The sequence below is a fragment of the Leishmania mexicana genome, chromosome 20 (assembly GCF_000234665.1).
Source record: "Leishmania mexicana MHOM/GT/2001/U1103 complete genome, chromosome 20".
NCBI classification, from domain to species: Eukaryota; Euglenozoa; class Kinetoplastea; order Trypanosomatida; family Trypanosomatidae; genus Leishmania; species Leishmania mexicana.
This window is the reverse complement of record NC_018324.1, coordinates 3,052,688-3,072,492: the sequence shown is the minus strand read 5'-3', so window position 1 is coordinate 3,072,492 and position 19,805 is coordinate 3,052,688. Positions and strand designations below refer to the sequence as shown.

The 19,805-nt window shown below is 58.1% G+C and overlaps 3 protein-coding genes and 1 pseudogene across 3 annotated transcripts, besides 1 other annotated feature; all 4 read right to left on the bottom strand.

The window, feature by feature from the left end:
* Positions 1–60: 60 nt before the first annotated feature.
* Positions 61–891, bottom strand: LMXM_20_1070 (hypothetical protein, unknown function; the record flags this gene model as incomplete). The annotated part of the gene is made up of 1 exon (XM_003875120.1): positions 61–891. The coding sequence occupies one exon, from the start codon at positions 889–891 to the stop codon at positions 61–63; it is 831 nt and encodes a 276-aa protein (XP_003875169.1).
* A 3,428-nt stretch (positions 892–4,319) lies between these two features.
* Positions 4,320–8,273, bottom strand: LMXM_20_1060 (hypothetical protein, unknown function; the record flags this gene model as incomplete). Its single annotated transcript, XM_003875119.1, has 1 exon — positions 4,320–8,273. The coding sequence occupies one exon, from the start codon at positions 8,271–8,273 to the stop codon at positions 4,320–4,322; it is 3,954 nt and encodes a 1,317-aa protein (XP_003875168.1).
* Positions 8,274–9,494: 1,221 nt separating this feature from the next.
* Positions 9,495–10,505, bottom strand: LMXM_20_1055 (annotated as a pseudogene).
* Positions 9,495–10,505: a sequence feature.
* A 2,801-nt stretch (positions 10,506–13,306) lies between these two features.
* On the bottom strand, positions 13,307–16,162 carry LMXM_20_1050 (hypothetical protein, unknown function; the record flags this gene model as incomplete). The annotated part of the gene is made up of 1 exon (XM_003875118.1): positions 13,307–16,162. One exon carries the CDS (start codon positions 16,160–16,162, stop codon positions 13,307–13,309), a length of 2,856 nt encoding a protein of 951 aa, XP_003875167.1.
* Positions 16,163–19,805: the final 3,643 nt, after the last annotated feature.

Sequence of the window (19,805 nt, the reverse complement as noted above, 5' to 3'; positions counted from 1 at the left end):
GATGCGGCGTCCATCACCTAAGCTGCCTCTTCCCCCTCTCGCCTCCTACCCGCGCGCTCACTACACCTTCTTGGGCTTGTCATGGCGTGTCTTCCCTGTGACACGCTTTTTCTGCTGTGCGAGTCGCCACGCTTTCACGGTGGACTTGGACAAAGGCCGCATGACCATAGACTTGGGGGCCTGTGCGGCGCGTCGTCCGACCTTGCGACCCGCTGCTGCAGCGCGTATCCGTGATGCAGCAGCGGGTCGCAAGGCCGAACGGCCGGGGCGTCGCTGCAGTGGCGGATGAGCCTTGCGGATCGGCACGGAGGCCACGGTGGGCATCTTCGACTGGCTACCACGTCTCCTGGAAATGAGAGAAGTCCTCTGTGCGGCCAACGCCCGTAGTCGGCGTGGGGTTTTCAGCTTCCGCCCTCGCTTGAGCGGCTTCATTCGCGTGTTTTTGGCCTTCACAGAGGCCTTGTGGCGACTTCGTGGGGGTTTTGGCGCCACCGGTGCGAGCTTGATCGAGTGTGTGGGGAGGGAGAGTGGGGGCTCCTGCTGTCCTCCACGACGCCCGGGCTTCGATGAGGCCTGGACGGCCGCTGCTCCCGCAGGTCGACGGGCTTTTATGACTCCGGCAGTAATCACTTTCGCTTTTCTCTTAGCCAACTCTCGTGCGAACAGCGCTGCCAACGCCCTTGCATCCTCTTGCAGCGCCGCTAGTCGCGCCTTCTCCGCCTTCTCTGCCGCCTTTTCCTCTGGTGTGAGCATCAGCGGTTCCGACGAGCTAAGGAAGTCAAGGGGATTCATGAAGCGGCTGCGCACTGGCATCGCATCCGTGAGGAGGTACGATGGCGAGAAGGAAGGCTGGGATGCTGACGCCTCCTCTCCCGACGCGTAGTTATTCATGGACGCGTCAGCGCTGGAAGCCGCTGAAAGCGGCTGCAACAAGGGCGCAGGCGATGCGCGAGGGAAGCGCTCGTGCTGCTTCTTCGGGGGTCGGCCAGCACTCCTCACTGGACCGGAGCCTCCATGCACCCTCGGCTTAGTTTTGAAGCGAACCACTGCGGTGGAAACCTTGGAATGGGACGCAGCGGCGGCGACAGCGGCGGCACCTGAGGAATAACCGCCCCGCCGCTTGGGCGCTAAGCAAGGGAAGAAGAGAGCGAACATTACTAACGCGATCGTGCCCAGTGCCCACGCGTGGAATGAGACCACACACCGGGCAGTAGTCAAGGGAGGGGGCACAGCGGTGAAGATCGCTGCCTAAATTAGCCATGGACACACAGAAAGGAAGAAAGCGCGCAGGCGATGCGTTGCCTTGCTCACATGATGTGTTGACGTAGCTTGCCAGTCGGTGAGGATCGGGGCTTGGTGGCGATGGCTGTGGTGAGGGAACACGTGCGTCTGCGCGTACAGGGACGCTATGTGTGGGATGAGATTTGATTCGGTGACTGTGTCAGCAGGCAGGAGCAGCGCCAGTGACGATGATGTAGTGAACCTACTATTGCTGCAGAGGAGCTTGAAGATCGTGGGGTGCGTGTCGGTATCCGGGGCTGGGGAGGTGGCGAAGGGGCTGAGTTCTATGAAAAACAACAACGATGGGGAGAGAGCGACTGGGATAAGGACGGAGGTGGGAGAGATACACGCGCTCAAGGAGAATGTTTAGACGATCTATGACTTTATGGACTGGACGAGGGGCAAAGGCAAAAAAAAACGAAACGAAATAAAAAGAGAAGACGGAAAGTCTATGGCGGGTGACGCCACGCCGGCTTTTGTGCGGTGCAGCTTATCTCAACCGCCCTGCGTACGTGAGATTGTCTTGCGTACCGTTTATGCGTGTGCTGTTTCAAAAACACACACACACACACAGAAGTCGCGCCTAGCGCCTTTCTATTTCGTTTCCCTGTGCTGGTACTGCTCGTGTGAGAGATAGAGAGCCCCCGTGCTGCATCGGTGCGAGGAGACGGTGTGGAAAAGGTAGGTGGTGGCGACATGCAGACCCCGACAGAGAAAGTAAGCGAGAGAGACAGGAAAAGAACGAGGCGGCGAGTGATGGGTTACCGAAGGGCGACGAGGAGGTGGAGGAGTCCAGCAAAGATACAAAATGGTTCGGGGTGTGGAGTGGGGGTGGCATGGGAAGAATGGCTTGCGTGCGTGTGCCTCCACTGGACTGTCGGGTCGGGTCCACTGCAGGCACGGTAAAATGCGAGCGGAATGCCCACACAGAGCGAGAGAGCAAGTGAGTTCGAGGCAACGACTTCTGAGAGCAGGTGGCATAAGTGACGCTGCTTCCGCACCTTGGTGCTACCGCAGCGCGTCTCCGATCCTCCGCCACTTTCCCTCCTCCTCGTTGACAGAGAGGGCACGCGTGAATGCTCCGTATTCGTCTGCTTGCGTGCGTCTCTCCAAGTTTCACTTCTCTGTTGCCATTTGGGGCTCTGTTTTGCTCGTCCTTTGCGCAGTGGAACACATGTGTCGAGACACACACCCGAAGCAGTGAAGTCGATCGCCCTCCTCCTTTCGTGCCAACGAGAGCCCGTTTCTCTGCCATACAGCACAACGTCATACGCCGCTCGGCCCTGCCACAGACACCATCCGCGTGGTGCGAAGCATGCCGTAGACACAGGCGTTGCAGCAGTGCGCCGACCCAGCCATCAGAGAGCACGGCTTCTGCACAAAACTCTACCCACACACACACACACACACACACGCATGGATATAGATAGATATAGACCGATAAGCTAAAAGACGATGAAGGTGACATCGACGAGAGAACAACGCTCAGAAAGCCACTGAGGAGCCAAGGAACAACAACAAAGAAAAATAAGAAAAACACACGGAGAACCAATGCGAGTCCCAGAATACACACACAAAAGAAAATAAGGAAAATGATAGAGACTTTTTCGGTCTGTGTCTGTGTCTGTAGGTGGAGAGGGGAGGGGAGAGGGACGATGATGACGACGCCTCATGGCAGTCGCGAAGGGGCGAATGAGAGAAGGGATCGAAAGTAAACCAAACACAAAAAAGAAGATGAGCACGCACGCAGATCGAAGAACAAGCGAAAAAAGGGGAGCACATAAAGCATACAACAGAGAGCCTGCTCAGGTCAGGTGGGGAGGGGAGGAGGCACCAAATTCGATCTTCCCTCTCTCATTTCTGCATACTTGACTGCCGGTATCTGTGTTTGTGTGGTTCCGTGTAGCCCTACTGCACACCGTAGTGCTGGATCTCCCACCGACCCTTTCTCCCCTTCTGCCGCTTCGCACCGAAGAAGAGGACAACAAAAAGCGATGAGCACATGAGCATAACAGGCATATCCATATATATCCATATACATACATGTACATACACACATGCATATACACACATATATATATATACATATACATATATAGGCAAAGAGGGGAGGGGGCTAAATAAGAAGATAGTAGGCACATTGCGAGAGTGGAGGGAGCGGGATAGACACAGACACAGACACACACACACACACACACACACACACACACAGACACAGACACAGACACAGACAGACGGGCAGGTACTGGGGTGGAGTGGAATATTGAAAGGAGGATGAGTAGGGAAGAGCTGGATGGACGGAGGGTGAAAAAAGACTATAAAAATGTAAATAACCACGCACACACACGCACCCACACACACACATATATATATATATATACAACGACGACGGAGGACAACAGGAAGCCAAGATTATACCCACAAGCACATACGGCGTGTGAAGAGGATAGGGTGTACTGAAAAAAAAATGCGCACTTATGGGAACACAGCGCGGACGAGAAGGGAGAGGGTGACAGGGAAGGGCCGGATAGCACCGGGAGCAACAGACCACTACGCCGGCCGCAGCGTCTTGAAGGGGGGAGGGGAGGGGAAGGAAACGAAACATGGCGGCGGTGAGAAGGGAGTGGGAGAGGCGACGAAATGCACTGAGGTTGAGGGAGGCGTGTCGGTGACCGTAAAAAGCCCAACGAGAAAAAAGGTGTGGTAAGACGTAGGTGCACATCGCGTAGGCCAGCCAGATAAACATAGAATAGTGAGGGGCCCAGAAGGAGAGGGAGTGGGCGGGTGGGTGGGTCGGGAGATGGGGCGGCCTACTCAGTGAAGGTGCCCAGAGATGAGAGAGAGAGCGACGCCGTTGCAGAACACATTCCGCGGCCTCCTCTCCCCTCTTCAAGCATCCACGCCCGTGCCGCACATGCCATCCCTGTCTTCTGTGCCGTGCCGTGCCACGCGCCCCTCAACCTCTCCTAACCTCTCCTTTACTTGGTGTGCGTCTTTCACGTCGCTACTTGCTTTCCATCCCTCCCATCTTACCATGGCTACAAGTGGTACATGTACCCCATCTCCTCCAGCATGTCGGCGTCGCCTAATGGCCGAAGCTTTGCCCCAGCACCGTTGGCTGCATCGGTCTTGCCCACGGTGCTAGAGGTGTTGAGTGGGGACACGGCTAGGCTACCTACCATCGAGTATTTGTGCGTGGCGTGATTGCCAGCCGGTGCCTTTAGCGGCGACGGCTTCACGGGGGAGTAGTTATTCAAGTCCGGTAGGTCAGCCTCACCGTAGCTGTAGTAGTCGTACGGGTCATCCAGCCACGCGCCGTCGCTGTCATCGCCGTTCGTAATCGACTTCTGGTTATTGCGATGGGAAGGGATGCTGCTGTCTCGATTCCCAGGCATCGATGTGACTGGCGGCGCCGCAGCCGCAGTGGTGATGGTCTTGGGCTTCTTCATCAAGGCTAGCGCCGACAAGGGCGGCGACCTGCCCCTTGAAATCGAGGCGGCGGCACTGGTGTCCGAACCTGGAGACGTCGGGAAGGAATGCTTCTGGGCGTTCCCAGAGCCGCTTACGACAACGCTCTTGACTACACCGTTCGCAGGTGACTTCGTAGCTGGGGGGCTGGCCGTGGTGAGCGAAGTCTTCGTCGCTGACGACGTTGCAAGTTTTTTCGCTGTAACCGAGGCAATGCTGGTGCCTGTTGCCATGGATGAGGAGCTTGTCGTTACACCGACCGCTACATCACGTACAGGCGGCGGCACTGCTGCGGTCGCGGTGGCGCTCGTCGGTTCTGCAGGCGCGAGGCTGCTCAGCAACACAGTGCTGAGGCTCTTTGGGGCACTGGCAGCGGCGGATAACTCAGGTATCGACGCTGCGGCCTCGTTCGGTGGCGTTGTTGGTGCTGCCGCTGCGCTGCCCTTATTTCTCAGCGCATTCTTTGCAGTGCTTGATTCCTTCCATGAGCCGTTGCGGGGCCGCTGTGGCTGCGGGCGATGATGGGCGACGGCCGCGCTAGCCGCCACTGCGCTGGACGGCGGGTTCCTTGCTGCCTCTCTAGCAACCTGCGACAGCGGCGCCGGCGGTCGGGGTTGTAGGGATTGAAAGAGGTTGATACACAGCGACGGCGCTACCGCTCCGTGAGGACGATCACCGCTTGACCCGATGTCTGACAGAGTGCTGTCAGATGGAGCCGTAGAGGCCACCTTGCCACTGACGGTGGAGAACGAGCGTGCGGCGAGTACGGGGGCCAGAGATGCGGCGGGCGTGGGTGCACCGGCGGCCAGAGAGGACGAGGTGGGAGACCTGCGAAGGAGGGTCGAGGAGGGCCGCGCTACAGGCTTCGGCTCTGCCACAGCAGCAGCAGCGGCGGCGGCCCACGCCGCACTGCTGGCATTGGTAGGGAGTGGCTGGGCAGTTGCGAAGTATGGGGCCACTGTAGACGTTGCTGCCGACGGAGGTTGGTGAGACTTTGCGGACGGGTGATTCGTGACGGTCATCGCAGCCGCCTTGACATTCTCGAGCCGTGGAGGAGCCGCTTTTTGCTTGCTGTGCGACTTTTGTGCTTGCACAGGTCTCACAGAGTTCGTCGGTTTACTAAGCGGGTGCTGAGTGCTGGCCATGGGGAACGGCGGGGCTTTCGGGGCCTTGACTGCCGTCGGTGTGGTGGTTGTAGCAGTGACGGTTGCGCGTTCTGATGCCTTGGGCAACGTCACCCCTGTGTCCGGCAGCGCCACTTTTACCGCCTTGTTGTCCTTGACCGAAGTGGCACGCTGAAGATTCGAAGGCTCAGGAAGGGGGTTCTCATCCTTGTCCATGGAACTAGCTGCCTTGCTGCTGCCAGGACCCTTCGACGCGTGCTTCATCGGCTGGACCTCTGCCGTCGCGGCACCGTTCTTGAGACGCTCCGGCTTGCTGCTATGGCGCACTCCGGGCAATGGCGCTGACGCAGTCTTCGAGGCATCTTTGATGGCGCTAGTGCCACTGCGGGTTGCAAGTGCCTCCACCGAATGTGAAGCCGACTTGCGTCTCCGCGCCGCCTGTCTGGGCAGCGCTGGCGCCTCTTTTTTCTTCTCTATGGCCGCCGGTGAGACGGCCTTCGTGGCTGTTGGTATTGTGGCTGTGCTGGGTTGCGTGCTTGCGCGGGGAGCGGGCACCCCTTCAGCGGCGTTCGCGCCCACGGGAGCCGTTCGGTTTGTATGGTCGAGGACTGTCTCTGCCACCATCAGAATTCCCATCTCGTAGCCGTGCTTGTCCGAGTCCTCCATGCCTGTTGCCGTGGTGGTTGAGTTACTTTGCACAGTGGTGCTGTTGCCGGCGGCGAAGACGGCATTAGCCGGCGGGGCGTGGGTCACAGAGTGGTATAGACTGAATGAGCTCATAGCAACGTCGCGGATACCCGCATTCGTCGCGGCTGTGTCCGGTGGCTGGCCCGGTGCGCTGATTAATGGCGCATCACTCGGCAAGTTGGACGTCGACGTTTCCGGGAACGGAAATCGGCTACTGACGCCTGCGCCGAGGAGGCCGCCAATGCTGTGGTGACCCGCCGCGTGATTCGCTGAGGGGGGAATGGCATTGCGTGCGTGCGCCGCCGACGTGTCGTGCAACGTGCTGTACTCCAAGGTGCTATGGCCTCCAAAGGCGCTCTGCGAGTTGCGCCGCATTGCGCTGTACTCGGCTTCGTCGTCGGTGTCGCTCCCCTCGCTGTTGCTGTCGAAGCCGGAGGAGGAGCTACCACCACTGCCGTCGCTGTCGCTGTTGCCACTGTACTCATCAGAGTTGTTGCATCCACCGTCGTCCTTGTCCCCCTCTTCGTCCGCTTCTTTGTGATTGCCCCTGTAAGAGTAGCGATTACCGCGGCGAGGAAAGTCACACACAGACTCAGATGCCGCCTGCGGCCGCGTTGGTGGTGCGTTATGCTCCTCGATGCTACAGTGGGGAGTGTGTATGGGCTTCAGCGCCACTGACCCCTGCTCCTGCTGCACGCCTCCTGCCCGGAACTCGCTCTCTGACTGACATTTGCGCAGCGCTGGTTGAACCCCTGCCATACCGCCGGCACTGTCCTTGCTGTTGGCGCTGCGTGGCTGCGCGCTTTGAGACTGCTTGCCGACCAGTTGCTCCCCCTCCTCCCCCTCAGCATCGTCTATCGCCTGTTGGTAGAGGCTGCCTGCGATAGCATTGTTGTCGCTCGAGAGGTGCTGCTGCGGCTTCTGTTGTCGCGGCGGCGTCACGGCGTTCTTTCCAGACGGCAGGGAAGCTTGCGCTTGCCTCGGTTGTTGCTGCGGGTGCACATTCGACTTATATGGGTTTGACACCTGCATACAGTCTCTCTCTGCGCTCTTCCGCTCCTCTCCGCTGTCTGCCACTGCAGGGCTAAATACCAAAACCGAGGTGGGGACGAAGTCCGGAACCTCGCCCGGCCCTTTAGCACTCTCGAAGGCACCCACGAATGCCGGCGCTGCCGCTTCCGTGTCATTGCTCATCCCTGTCCCCGCCTTCGATCCTGTCTGCCTCAGTTCCTCCATTACGTTTGCGTTCTCGTCCTCGGCGTCAAGGTCGATGCCGCGCGGGCTATCGACCGGACGCATGTGTGACAATACGTACGACCACCAGTTATTTTTGCATGGCGTTCGGCCAGGGCGCGACTCCGCGAAGTCGTCGCGCTGCGGCACATTCGGGCTCACATTGTTGTCACGCCCAAACTGCCGCTGGTACTGGTGGTAGTGATGCATGCCATCTCCACCGTGAGCAAAGTAGCGGCGCTGCTGCATCATAAAGTTGCCGTTTTGCATGTGAGGGCCCGCGCTAGAGTACATCTGATTCGCGCCCGGGTTCCACATGCCTTGCGCCTGCTGCTGTTGATAGTACTGAAGTTGCTGCTGCTGGTGCATAGCCATAATGTTCGCTTCCGGGTGGCCCCCACCGTATGGGTCCTGGCGACACGAGTACATGGCCTGCTGCTGCCGCCATGCAAACCCGCCATCTCCGTTGCCATTGTGCATCTCTTTGCGTGCAAGCAGCTGTCCTGCTGTTGATTAGGTGCGGCCTTCTTGCAAGGCTGATTGTGTCTGCAATGTTACGTCTGGTGCAACTGCTGCTCTTTGCAGCGGCGGAAGCTGACGCACGCTCGCACTCAACAGTATGAATGTGTGGGTGGTTGGGTGGTAGGACATGGAAAAGGCAGCAGCAGACTTTCTCGCCTGCACACGCCGCAAGTGAGGGTAATGATGGAGAGTAGGAGAAAAAAATAGTGTGGCAAGCGGAAGGCTTCCTCGTCGGCCTGGTCCACCGTGCATGCGTTCCCGTCTGCGTGTGTGTATGCATGCACCGGCGCGGATGCGCCAAAAAGAGGGGATGGGGGTGGGTGTGTGGGAGGCCGGGCGAGACGACGATGGCCTTTCCCAGGGCCCCCAAAAGGAAGCAACAACGAGAAAGATGGCGCGAAACGAGAAGCGAAAGCAACACCGGAAAGTACGGATGTACGGAGAAATCGCCAGGGCACGGCGCACAGCAGACGCAGGACGAGTCTTACGTCGAAAACCTATGTATATACATATATACAGATGGTAGCGACGCCAGCACATCGTTACCGCGTTTGGGTACGTGGTGTCCATTACGAAGGTGACGCGTGCATGTGCACACATGTGAGCGAGAGGGAGAGAGGAAGAGGATAGCAGAAGATGGGCGAAGGTAATGTACGTGAGAAGACACGAGGAGGCGAGGGTGACACACACACACACACGTACACCCGTGGCTCTCATTCATCTGAAGTCGCAGTCGAAGCTGGTGAGGTCGATCTCCCTCCTCCTTTCGTGCCAACGAGAGTCCGTTTCTCTGCCATACAGCACAACGTCATACGTCGCTCAGCCCTGCCACAGACACCATCCGTGTGGTGCGAAGCATGCCGTAGACACAGGCGTTGCAGCAGTGCGCCGACCCAGCCATCAGAGAGCACGGCCTCTGCACAAAACTCTACCCGCACACACACACACACGCTATGCCGGTCGCCACCTGGTGCACCCACCTCGGAGAGGGAGGGGGGAGCTCGCCTGGCTTCTCCACAGCCAGTATGAGTCTGTCACTGAACCCTGTAATGCCGCGCGCTGAGGTGTGTGTACCCCCCTCCAAGGCATCAGGGACCACAGAGCTTTCCGCATGAACACAACAACACGGAAGCCGCATCGACACATGCAAGTAGGGCTGCCGCTCAGCTCGAAGAGCCGTTACTTCGTTGCGGTGTACATGGTGATGGGGGTGAGCACAAGGAAGGAGTCCATCAGAAACGACCTGTTCAGCGGCGTGTGGAACAGATACACGGACGCCGTCGAGAACGACTTGACGATGTTGTCGCAGTAGCGCACCACCAGGAACCACACCAGCCCGGTGAAGCCGTCGAAGAACGTGCTTGCGAACTCATCAACCCCGCCCGCCCCCTCTTCCGGCTGAAAGATCTCGCACAGGAACACAATGAAGAAGTACAGGACGGAGAAGAACGCGAGATGGGTGTTGCGCGCCGACAGGTGAAACTGGCTGCCGCGCTTCTTCACTACGAACTCCATGAATACACCGGAGAACGCGCTCAGGAAGCCGCCAGCGAGCGCAGCCAGCGTACCCTCCATTGACCACGTGCTGGAGGTCTTTTCGGTCGCCGCAGCGTTCTCCATCTCTGATCGTGCAGCGTTGTCTGCCTTACTGATTGTTATATCCGCTCGTGCGCTCTGCGCACCCATCTGTGCCAGCGTGATGCCAAACATCAGCGCCACCAGCGCGCCCCACCGGATCGGCGAGAGACGGAAGTCCAACACGACCCGCATCATCACCGCCAGGAAGAGGATGCGCACCTGGTACAGGACCTGAAACACGGTCGGGCCCAACAGCTTCAGGGAGTAGATGAGCAGCAGCCCCTGGATAGCGTAGACGATGGCGGGCACAATCATGAGCAGTGTCTCCTTGTACTTGTGGTCCAGCCCGATGGCATGGCGCATGCGGCTCAGAAATACACCGGCGAACCTCCTTCGGGCAAACAGAACCCGCAGCCGCACAGCGTGATCGGGGGATTCGGCATCCATGTCCTCTATGACGTCGTCGAGATTGTGCGAGAGCTGACACGACGCATCCGCGATCGATTTGGGTGTCTCGGCAAATGTCGCGATATTGCTCCACCCGGAACCCTCAACTAGCAACGCCGCCGTTGGTGTGGTGACTGCGTCGGCAGAACAGCGCTCCTGTTGCATTGCCCGCGCCTCGTCCACGGCGCACCACAGGAGAGATAGAAAGAGCTTCACCAACTCCGTCGTGGCGAGAAAGTGCGAAGCCTTGAAGGTGACCGTACGCACCTCCTTCTCGTCCGCTTCTACACCGCCAGCAGCACCAGCGCCATGGCATTGAAGTTGAGCACGTAGCGCCGCACCCACAGTGGCGAAGGAAAGCCATCCATGTCGATGCTGCAGCGGTGGTGATGCGTTGAACCAGCGAGAGATGCCTCTGCTCCAAATGGGGACGAAACGAGAGAAAAATGGTTGGAAGAGGGAGTCGGGGAGGAGGGGGGGGGGAACGGCAAAGTGCATCAGTAGGGCCAGGGCAAAGGCACCCACCTGCGTCTACATGAATTTGGCAAGATGCTGTCTCACCTGGGTGTCTGTGGGGAGATCCCCTGGGCGTTTGGTGTCATGGGCATAAACATGTATAGTTTCCGTTTCCTGGGGAAGTAAGTACACAAAGTGGTAGGTTCGATGTCCGCCTCCAACGCGAGGCGGACGGCGTGTGGTGAAGCCAAACACATAGAGAGAAAAACGAGGAAGAAAAAACGGTGCAGGCCTTGAGGCCTCGATGACGGACAAGAGGAGAGGGCGAACAGAAAAAAGAGTACGGCAAACTGGTCGGTTTCACGGCAGTTCATGCGGCTGTCAGACTGGGGCTTACGCGCTCTGTCTGCCCTATCTGACAGTGTCGACATGCACGTCCAGACATTGCCATGCTCCGCCTTACAACAAATAGCAAAACAAGAGAGAGAGGCGAGGGGATGTCTGATGCGATGGGGTCCGGTGCGGTGTTTATTGAATGTTTTCGACTTTCCCACGCGTCCATTCCACCACGAACAGGGCAGTCAATAGACGCAGGCTGCCACAGCTTACCTGGCTCTGCTGCACCGCAGGTGAGTCCCTGGTCCTCTAGGACGAGCCGTCTTGGCGTCAAATCGGCTCATGCGTCGCATGAGCTCAGGGAGGACGTTGGCCAGAGTCAGGCCAGGGCCCTCTGAGACCCTTGTGCACTTGCCTGCTTATGCCATGCCTCTCCCTCGGTTGTTTCAAGCGGCTGCATGCCGTAGTAGGAAGACACCGTGCAAAAAGTAATAGGGACGCATATCTATCCACATGTCTCTGGTTGTATGCGCACCCAGACACCACCGTCGCGCTTTTCTCTTGCTGCACCGGAGCGCGGAATGCCCGGGAGGTCCAATGCCCCAGAGGTCTGTCGGGGTGGGAAATGCGCCTCTCTTGCCGAATACAGATCGGCATCGAAGGTTCGCCAAGGAGCCGGGCCAACCAGCACTGGCTGGTGTCGTTCAGCCCAGCGCAATGCCGCCGCGTACAGCGCAGTCCAGGCCCATGGATCATGCTCAACATCACTGCAACGCAGCAAAGTCAGAAAAGTAGGTGGTGGATGCGCATACTTGTTGAATCATCGACGAGATTCGTAGTGAGCTGGTATCAATGTAATCGTGGCCGCAGGCCTCTTCGGTACAGCGTCAGCCCAGAGCTCTCCGCTCATGACAAGAGTCCGCCAGCCGTACCCGGAGGGCATGCTGCCGGCTTCTTGGCTTCCCCACAAAGAGTTTGGGCGTACTGGGCGCTGTGGTTCAGCACTGAGGTGGCTCCCGCATCATCCGGGGGGGGGGGGAGGGCGGGAGTAAGAGCAGGAAGTAGGAAAAAAAAAACGACGCATTCAAAATCAAAACGACGCACATAGGCACACAGGCATACAGGCGCGCACGCGCACAGCAAAAAAAAAAGAATAGAAAACGCCGCAGATAGAAAACGAAAAGCCAAGAGCAAGGGAGACAGGAAGGGGGAGGGGAGAGGTCAGCAGGACAAAGGGGCATGAGCGCACGCAGATGTATATGCAATGTGTGTGTGTATATATATATACACTTACACAGGCACACACGTCGAAAAAAAAAAGCAGACGCGTCCCAGGAGAAGGGGAAACGCGAAACGAAAGAAAGAGAGACGCACATATATACACGAAAAACTTCGCCGTTGAATACGGAAAAAAAATGTCAAGAGATGTGCACATACATAACGGCCTGTGTGCGCCACGGCTCCAACACGCCATCTCCCTAGACGGACATGAACACGCGTCGTCGTAGCGCTTTCCCGAGTTCGTTCGCTGCACTCTTTTTTTTTCGTCCCTTCTTGGACTCGCCGTTCGCTTCATGGCGACCTGCTGAGTAGGGATGGGGGCGGCTCGGGGGGGGCCGACTGAAGTCACCCACCCCTCCCCCGCACCGCTCAACCAGCAAGCGAACATGTGTCCACAAGAGGGGGGGGAGGGGACGCCGTAGACGCCGTAGAGAGGGCATGTCCAAGAGAGAGGGGCGAGCGAGCCGCTGGTAGAACTCACACACACACACGCACACACAAAAACGCATACAGACACACCGAGGGAGTGTGGGGAGGGGAGGGGGGGGAGATGACGAGGGGAAAGAGGGAGCACATGCCTCCTCCCGTGAAAAGCAAGCAAACAAAAGGCATGCACGAGCATGGCCACCCAAAGATGAAGATACGTCACATATACGCACGTGCGAGCGTTGATGTCCAGGAGAATGATACCCCTCCCGCTGCAGCGCCACTTCTGAGCGAAAAAAAAAGAAACCAAATAGAGAGAGAAAGGCGATGGGAGGGGGGGGGAGAAGCAACACACACACACGCACAGATTGGATCGCTGGCGATCCACGCAGGAGGAGGCACTGGTCCAATGCGTGTGCAGCAGCGACCCTGAGCAGCTTCCCACCTGCGTCTCGCACCTCTCCCCCTCATATGCCTGGTAGCTCGTACGCAAGTGAGGTAAAAGACTTGCCTCCTACTGTGTCGCCCAGGCCCGGTGTCGTGCTTGCATTGGCCAAACCACGGGGTCCCAGGGTGGAAGCGCCGCCGTTGTTTCTCTGCGCGCAGCGCGGCAACGGGGCCTCGTTCGCCTTTGGGGTGGCGGGTGGGGTGATGGGGGCCAGATAGCCACCTGGGTACACCGCCTTTACTTTGCAGGCTGGTTGCTGCGAGGATGTCGGTACCACGGGTTTATGTATCCCCTGCGCAGTGTTGGGAGGTCGACTGCGCGTGGCAGGGTTAGCAATTCCCCGATGAGTGAGCGGCAGCTTTGATGGCTGACTCGTACTGTTGCATGCTTTCGCAGTGCAACCATCGTCCACCGCCGGGAATGCTGTGGGACCTCGACTCGTGACGCCAAGGAGGCCAAGGGACACGGTATCCTCCCGGCTGTCGCTGTAGACCCCCATGACGGCCGAGGGCTCGTCGTCCCCGCCCACCACAGAGGTGCCTGGGGACACCGTATTGCCGTTGCCTTTGGTTACCCAATACACACCCAGCGACGTGAAGGCGGCATTGTGAGTTTCGTCGCACGCCGTTGCCGAGTAGGAATTTCGCCGACTGCCCATGCCAAAGCTGCTTCCGTAGACGAACTGCTCCCCCAGACCACAGCCACCGATGCCGCCGCCAGCGTTGTGGTTGCTAGGGCCGCCAGCGTCGCCGCCCTGATGCGGCGTGTGCCGTGCAGCTGCACCGCTCGGCGTCCGTGTATCAGTGGCGTTGCTCACCCGACGTTGGCCGCGCAGGGCGAGGGTGGCGGCAGTTCCACTGCCGGATGGTCGCACTGCCGACCCCCGCGCCACTGGGATCGAAGAGCTACCGCGATGTTCTTGTGGCTGAGGCGGAATGGAAGGTAAGGTTGGCGTGTGAGCCGCTATGTTCGTCCCGGCGATTCCTGCTGATTCGGCACCCACGTGATGCGGCGCGCGGTTTGGCACGAGGTCTGCTGCTCCTGCTGCCGCCTCCCCACCGCCGTCGTAGTCGTCATGTGCGTAGAGCAGACTCATCCCAGGACCGCAGCCCGGCATGCGCGACATGAACGACTCGTCCATGAGGGAACTATTCATAAAGTCGTACTGGCCATCCCTGAGAGCGCTGCGACCCGTGCCGGCGCTGGCGTTCGCCGAGAAACGCTGCTTCCACCTGCGCGGATGGGTCGAGCCGGCGGCGGCGTCCTTGTCGTCACTGCGTGGGTTGTCTGCGTCGTCTGAGTCAACGCTCTCGTCGCCATCGCCGTCCGAGCCGAAACAGGCAGAGCGCTCGCCTGCGCTGCCCTCATCGCTGTTCGAGTCATCATCGCTGCTGTCGTTGTCAGAGCTTCCAGAGGAGAAGGACGAGGACGAGGACGCTACCTCATGCCCCGCTACCCCACGCGCAGCAACCTTGTCCACGCTCCCAACCTCCCTTTGATCCCCGGCCGGTGCGGCTGGCGATGTGGTCTTCACAACGGGTGGACCGATGTGCTGCTGATGGTGAGCGCGGACAGTCACTGGCTTCTGCGCCGCTGCGACACGAGCGGCAGCCCCCGATGGTGAGCCGCTGCCGTTGTCCTCTGCCCCGAGCGCCGCAAGATCATCGTCCTTGAAGTAAAAGGACGGTGACCGGGATGAGTACTGCTGACGACGCTGGCAAACCTTCTTTCGTGCCGCCATGGCCGCCTCATCGACCTCGCGGTCGCCAATGCTAGGGCTGCTGGTGCTTGCAGAGTCGTCGCCCTCACCGTCGTCGGGCGGCAGGCGTGGGGAGTCCACGACGAGAGCGCCATGCAGCAGGCTCACATCGCACCAGAGCTGTGTGAGAAGCTGGACGCCTGTCTCCTCCCCCTCAACAGGACGGCGAGAGGAGCGCTCCTTGTAGGCACGCTCCGCTTCGCCATCTGTCCCGCTCTGTCGCTCAACGGCGCGCCGCTTGCGGGAGGTCTCGATACCGATGGAGCCGATGGGACCGTAGAAGGAGAGCGCTCCCGTTTCTCGATGACAGCGAGTCGGTGGAGTCGACTGCTGCGCTGGCGGCTGTGGCGTGCAGCCGTAGAATATAGAGTAGCTATTTTGACAACCTGGGGTCTGCGACTGATCCTCGTTGTGTCTCTGCTGGTGCTCAGGGGAAGTTGCGCCGCATGGCAGCTCCGGCGTCCCGTAGTCGCCTTTCTGCTGCGCCTCATTCCACGGCATTCGGGCGTCCGTCCCAGGCGCCGAGGGGCTTGATGCCATGCCCTCGTGCCGGGTTCGAGAGCGGAAGTGCACGAAAGGGTTGAAGCCGAGGCCGCCGCCGCCTTGCTTCGGGATCCAACGGAACTGCGGCATCAGTGGCAGCCCAGTCGGCCCAATAGACGACGCACCGCTCGCGTTGCTGCCAATGCTGGCAGTTTGAATGCAGTGCCCAGAACCCTGAGACCCGCTCACAGAACTCTCGCGCAGGCAGTCGGGATGGCTGTTGTGGTGCATTTGCTGCGCTTGCTCGTAGTCGTCATTTTTGACTCTCATCTTCTCACCCATGTCGTCGTAGGCATGGCCGCCAACCTCGTCGTCGTTACTCTGCCCATACTTTTGGTGACGTTCCTGGTGCGGCGTGAGGGACGTGGAGGAGGACGGTTGCGGTGGCCCACATTGCTCGGCCAGTGGCAGGTAGGTGGGGTGATTCGCAAAGTGGGACTTCTCCTGGTCTGGTCGATAGTACTTGGAGCGTACCGGGATCTCGCCTAGGCGAGGGACGTCGTAGTCGTTGATTCCGCCGTCGCGTTTGTGACTGTGACCGCCAGCGCCGCTGCGCGTGTACGCCGGCTGCATCAGACGCTTGAAGACTTTGTTCTCCGCAAGCTTCTGCTTCCACTTCTTTTCCTCCGCGCTCCAGCGACTAGTGCTGCCATCACCATGCTGGTGCCCGCCCCTCCGAGTCGACGACAACGTCGTAGAAGAGTCGTGGTGGCCATTGCTGCCATGCCGCTCACCTTTCCCTTTTCCATCTTTTTTATTCGCGTCGACGCTTCCAGTTGCGGGGCGCAGCAGCTCCCGCGTTTTGTTCATCTTCGAGGCCGTTTTCTCCACTGCGTCTTTGTTGCTCTCTGTGCTGCCAAAGTGGGTGTGGTGTGGTGCCGGAAAGGAAGACGGCAATCGCGCGCGGCACGCTGTATTGCTGGTGCGAGAGAAGGTGGTGGCTGCTTCTGTGTTGGGGGTGACCAATGGGGCGGAGAGGTGAAGGGTGGGACGGGAGAGGGACGATGGAGAGAGAGAGAGACGGCTCCAGTCAACGAGGACGACAGACCTTTGCACACCCGCCCGCAGAGTGGTCAATGCACGCAACTTTTCATTCTGCATTCTTGTTTTCCTCACCTCACATGAGCCCTAATGACGGGGGAGGGAGCGGGGGGGGGCACACACACCTCAGCGCGCGGCATCACAGGGCTCAGTGACACACTCATACTGGCTGTGGAGAAGCCAGGCGAGCCCCCCTCCCTCTCCGAGGGGGGTGCACCAGGTGGCGACCGGCATAGTGTGTGTGTGTGTGCGTGCCTCACACACATATATATATATATATTTGTTTCGCCGTTTTCGGTAACTTGAAATGGGACGGAAAGGAAAACACACAGGAAAGACACCACATGAGCACACAGAGGGATCCGTGTGCACTCATGAAGTTTCCTGCAACATCACCTCATCAACACACAGTGCACACACAATACACATACACCTCTCCCTCCCTCGCGCACATCACCACGGTACTCGTACGCAGGCACAAGACAAATGGATACATTGTGTGCATACACGCACTCACACACGCGCACGCACGCAAGCGCCTTCCATGTGCTGGTCTATGTGTGTGTGTGTGTGTACTAGAGAGGCGGCCCGACAATGAAGCAGCGAGACGGAGAGCACACTTAGAGAACAAAACAAAAGGAAAGAACGACGCGCGAGGCCTGGTGGAGGTCAGGGGAGCAAGAGGGCAAAAAAGGCGAAACGAAAGGAAAAAAACGAAAATAAATAAAACGGCAACGGTGCGGGTCAACGTTCGCCGTAAGCTGCAAAGATGAACAGAGTGGACGAGGAATAAAGGATCAGGAGGCCCAACGCACGCCGAGGATCGTCTAACGTACGGACACACAGGCACACACACACACAGACGCGAACAAATAAATCGGACGAGAAGAACACAGCCGACGGCAACAGTGATACATTAGGAAACCGATCAACGACAACGCACACGCCCATCACGGCAAAGCCTAAAAAAACGAAGACAAAAAGGAGAGGAGGGGGAGGGGGGGTGGTGGTGGTGGCTGCTGCAGAAAAAAGAAAAGGGAAGAGACATGGCCGTTTGCTGTGTGGTGCTCACATGTACGGCTAGCAGAGGAAGAACAGGAAAGGTAAAACACATACACACGCGCAAACAAAACATGGAGAGAAGAAGAGGCGGGAAGAGGGCGATGAAGGAGGGGGAGCACCAGACACACACACAGACACACAGAACGGAAGAGGGTGAGAGAGGGGGGAAAGGCCGTCGAACACACACAAGGCACAGACACGCACGCACGAGCGCACGGAATTTTGGAAATCACACGTGCTTGTGTGCGTGTGTGCATGTCTGTTCCTCTCTGTGTGATGAGAGGGCAATTCGAAGAAGGGAGCTATAAAAGGGAATAATAGGAAAAGAGAAGGGCACATAGAACGAATACATACAGTATACACACGCAGAGACGACGGGGGGGGGCGTAAATCCTGCATGTGAAACATGAACGCGACAAGAAGAGGCGCGGATGCAAAGAGTGGACAAGGAAGAACAGAGGAGTCGAGGAATGTGTGTGTGTGTGTATCTGAGGGGGACGGTGGGGAAGGGATGGCGAGTCCGCAGAGGCATGCCAGAGGACAAGAAGACCACTCCGCTCTCTCTCTTTCCCCATCGCTCAAACTTCTTTGAAAGGGTACAGCTTCAAACACGGTAGCTGCACCATGGTCTCAGAAGACGCATCAGTGAATAAGAAGGGAGCAGAGAAGTCATAATAAGCAAATCGTCAAACTCCGCATGCTACTTGTCCCCCCCGAAACACAGCTCTTCTTGCATCGACTCGTATGGTCTGTTTCATCGCCCTTTATATACATACATACACATACACATACACATACCCCCTCCCCTCCTCCCTTCCCCCACGCACACACACGCGCCAAAGAAAAAAGAAAAGGGTCCGTTGTAATTCTGAGCTCATTTTTGCACATAATCAACACTTCCATTCCGCCTCCCCGTCCATGTTCCCGTCTTTGCATGCGTGAATGCGAGGGAGTCGCTGGGTGCTACGTGCACCCGACTTGATTGCCGCTGCATGTTCATCGTGCCAGCACGGCCATTTTTATTTCCTCCCGTCCACAACTTGTGCCTACTCGGATGCCCATGCATTCAACCCGCACACCCACACGCGCGCACATGCGCGGAGGGCGTAGACACGGATGACACGAAGATAAGAACAACGCCACAACAGACTCGCAGGGAGAGAGGAAGCAGGAGCGGCAGCGGCAGAGGCAGAAACCGAAAAAAATAAAATAAACGGCGGGAGGTGATTGTACATGACGCATACAGATATGAATACGGGAGCGGGGGAGAGGCACAGAAGCCACGAACCACACAAGAGCGCGCCTACACGCACACACACCACACACACGCCAAGAACAAAAAGGAAAACGGAAGGAGTACAGTGCACAAGCATACCGCCACACAAAACGATACACCCAAGAGAGCAAGAGCAACAAAACGGCGAAAAAAAAAGAGAGACAACAACACGCACGCACGGACGCACGCCCGAAACAAATATATGCAGGAAACCGTAGAAACACCCAAGCCGTCATGGTGCATGACGGGCAGGTGGTGGTGGTGGTGGTGACAGCGGTGACAAAGGGAGAGGCAGAAAAAAAAGAGCAGATTTTCAAAGACCCAGAGCAGTCACGGACACTCCCCTTCTCTCTTCACACTTCCCTCCACAAGACAACAACAACGGCAGCATCCAATAACCTCGGACAACAAAGAGTGTGTGTGTGTGTAGCTGAGGGCACTGCAGAGCGCAAGGAAGCAGATAAAAAAAAGGGAATGTGGAAAGACAATCAGGAAAGATACAGAAAGCAAACGAGCGGCAGTCAGGGGGTGGGTGGGTGGGGAAGACCATCGCATCGATCGCCCCCACTCCCCTCCGTCCAAGAGCACCAAAGGTAGTAGACAAGCACATAGGTATATATATATATTTGGAAACCAATGCGGAGAGAAAGAGAGGGACAGGAGGGAGGTCACTGTAATGGGTCTCGCGTAAAACTGCCAAACTAATTCGATCAGAACAGAACACACACACACTCGTACATATATACGTATATCAGAAGCAGCAACAATAAAGCACGCCAAGAGCATCACATGGAGGTGACGTGACGTGTGAGAGGGCCAATGGCTCTGGGGAGCAGC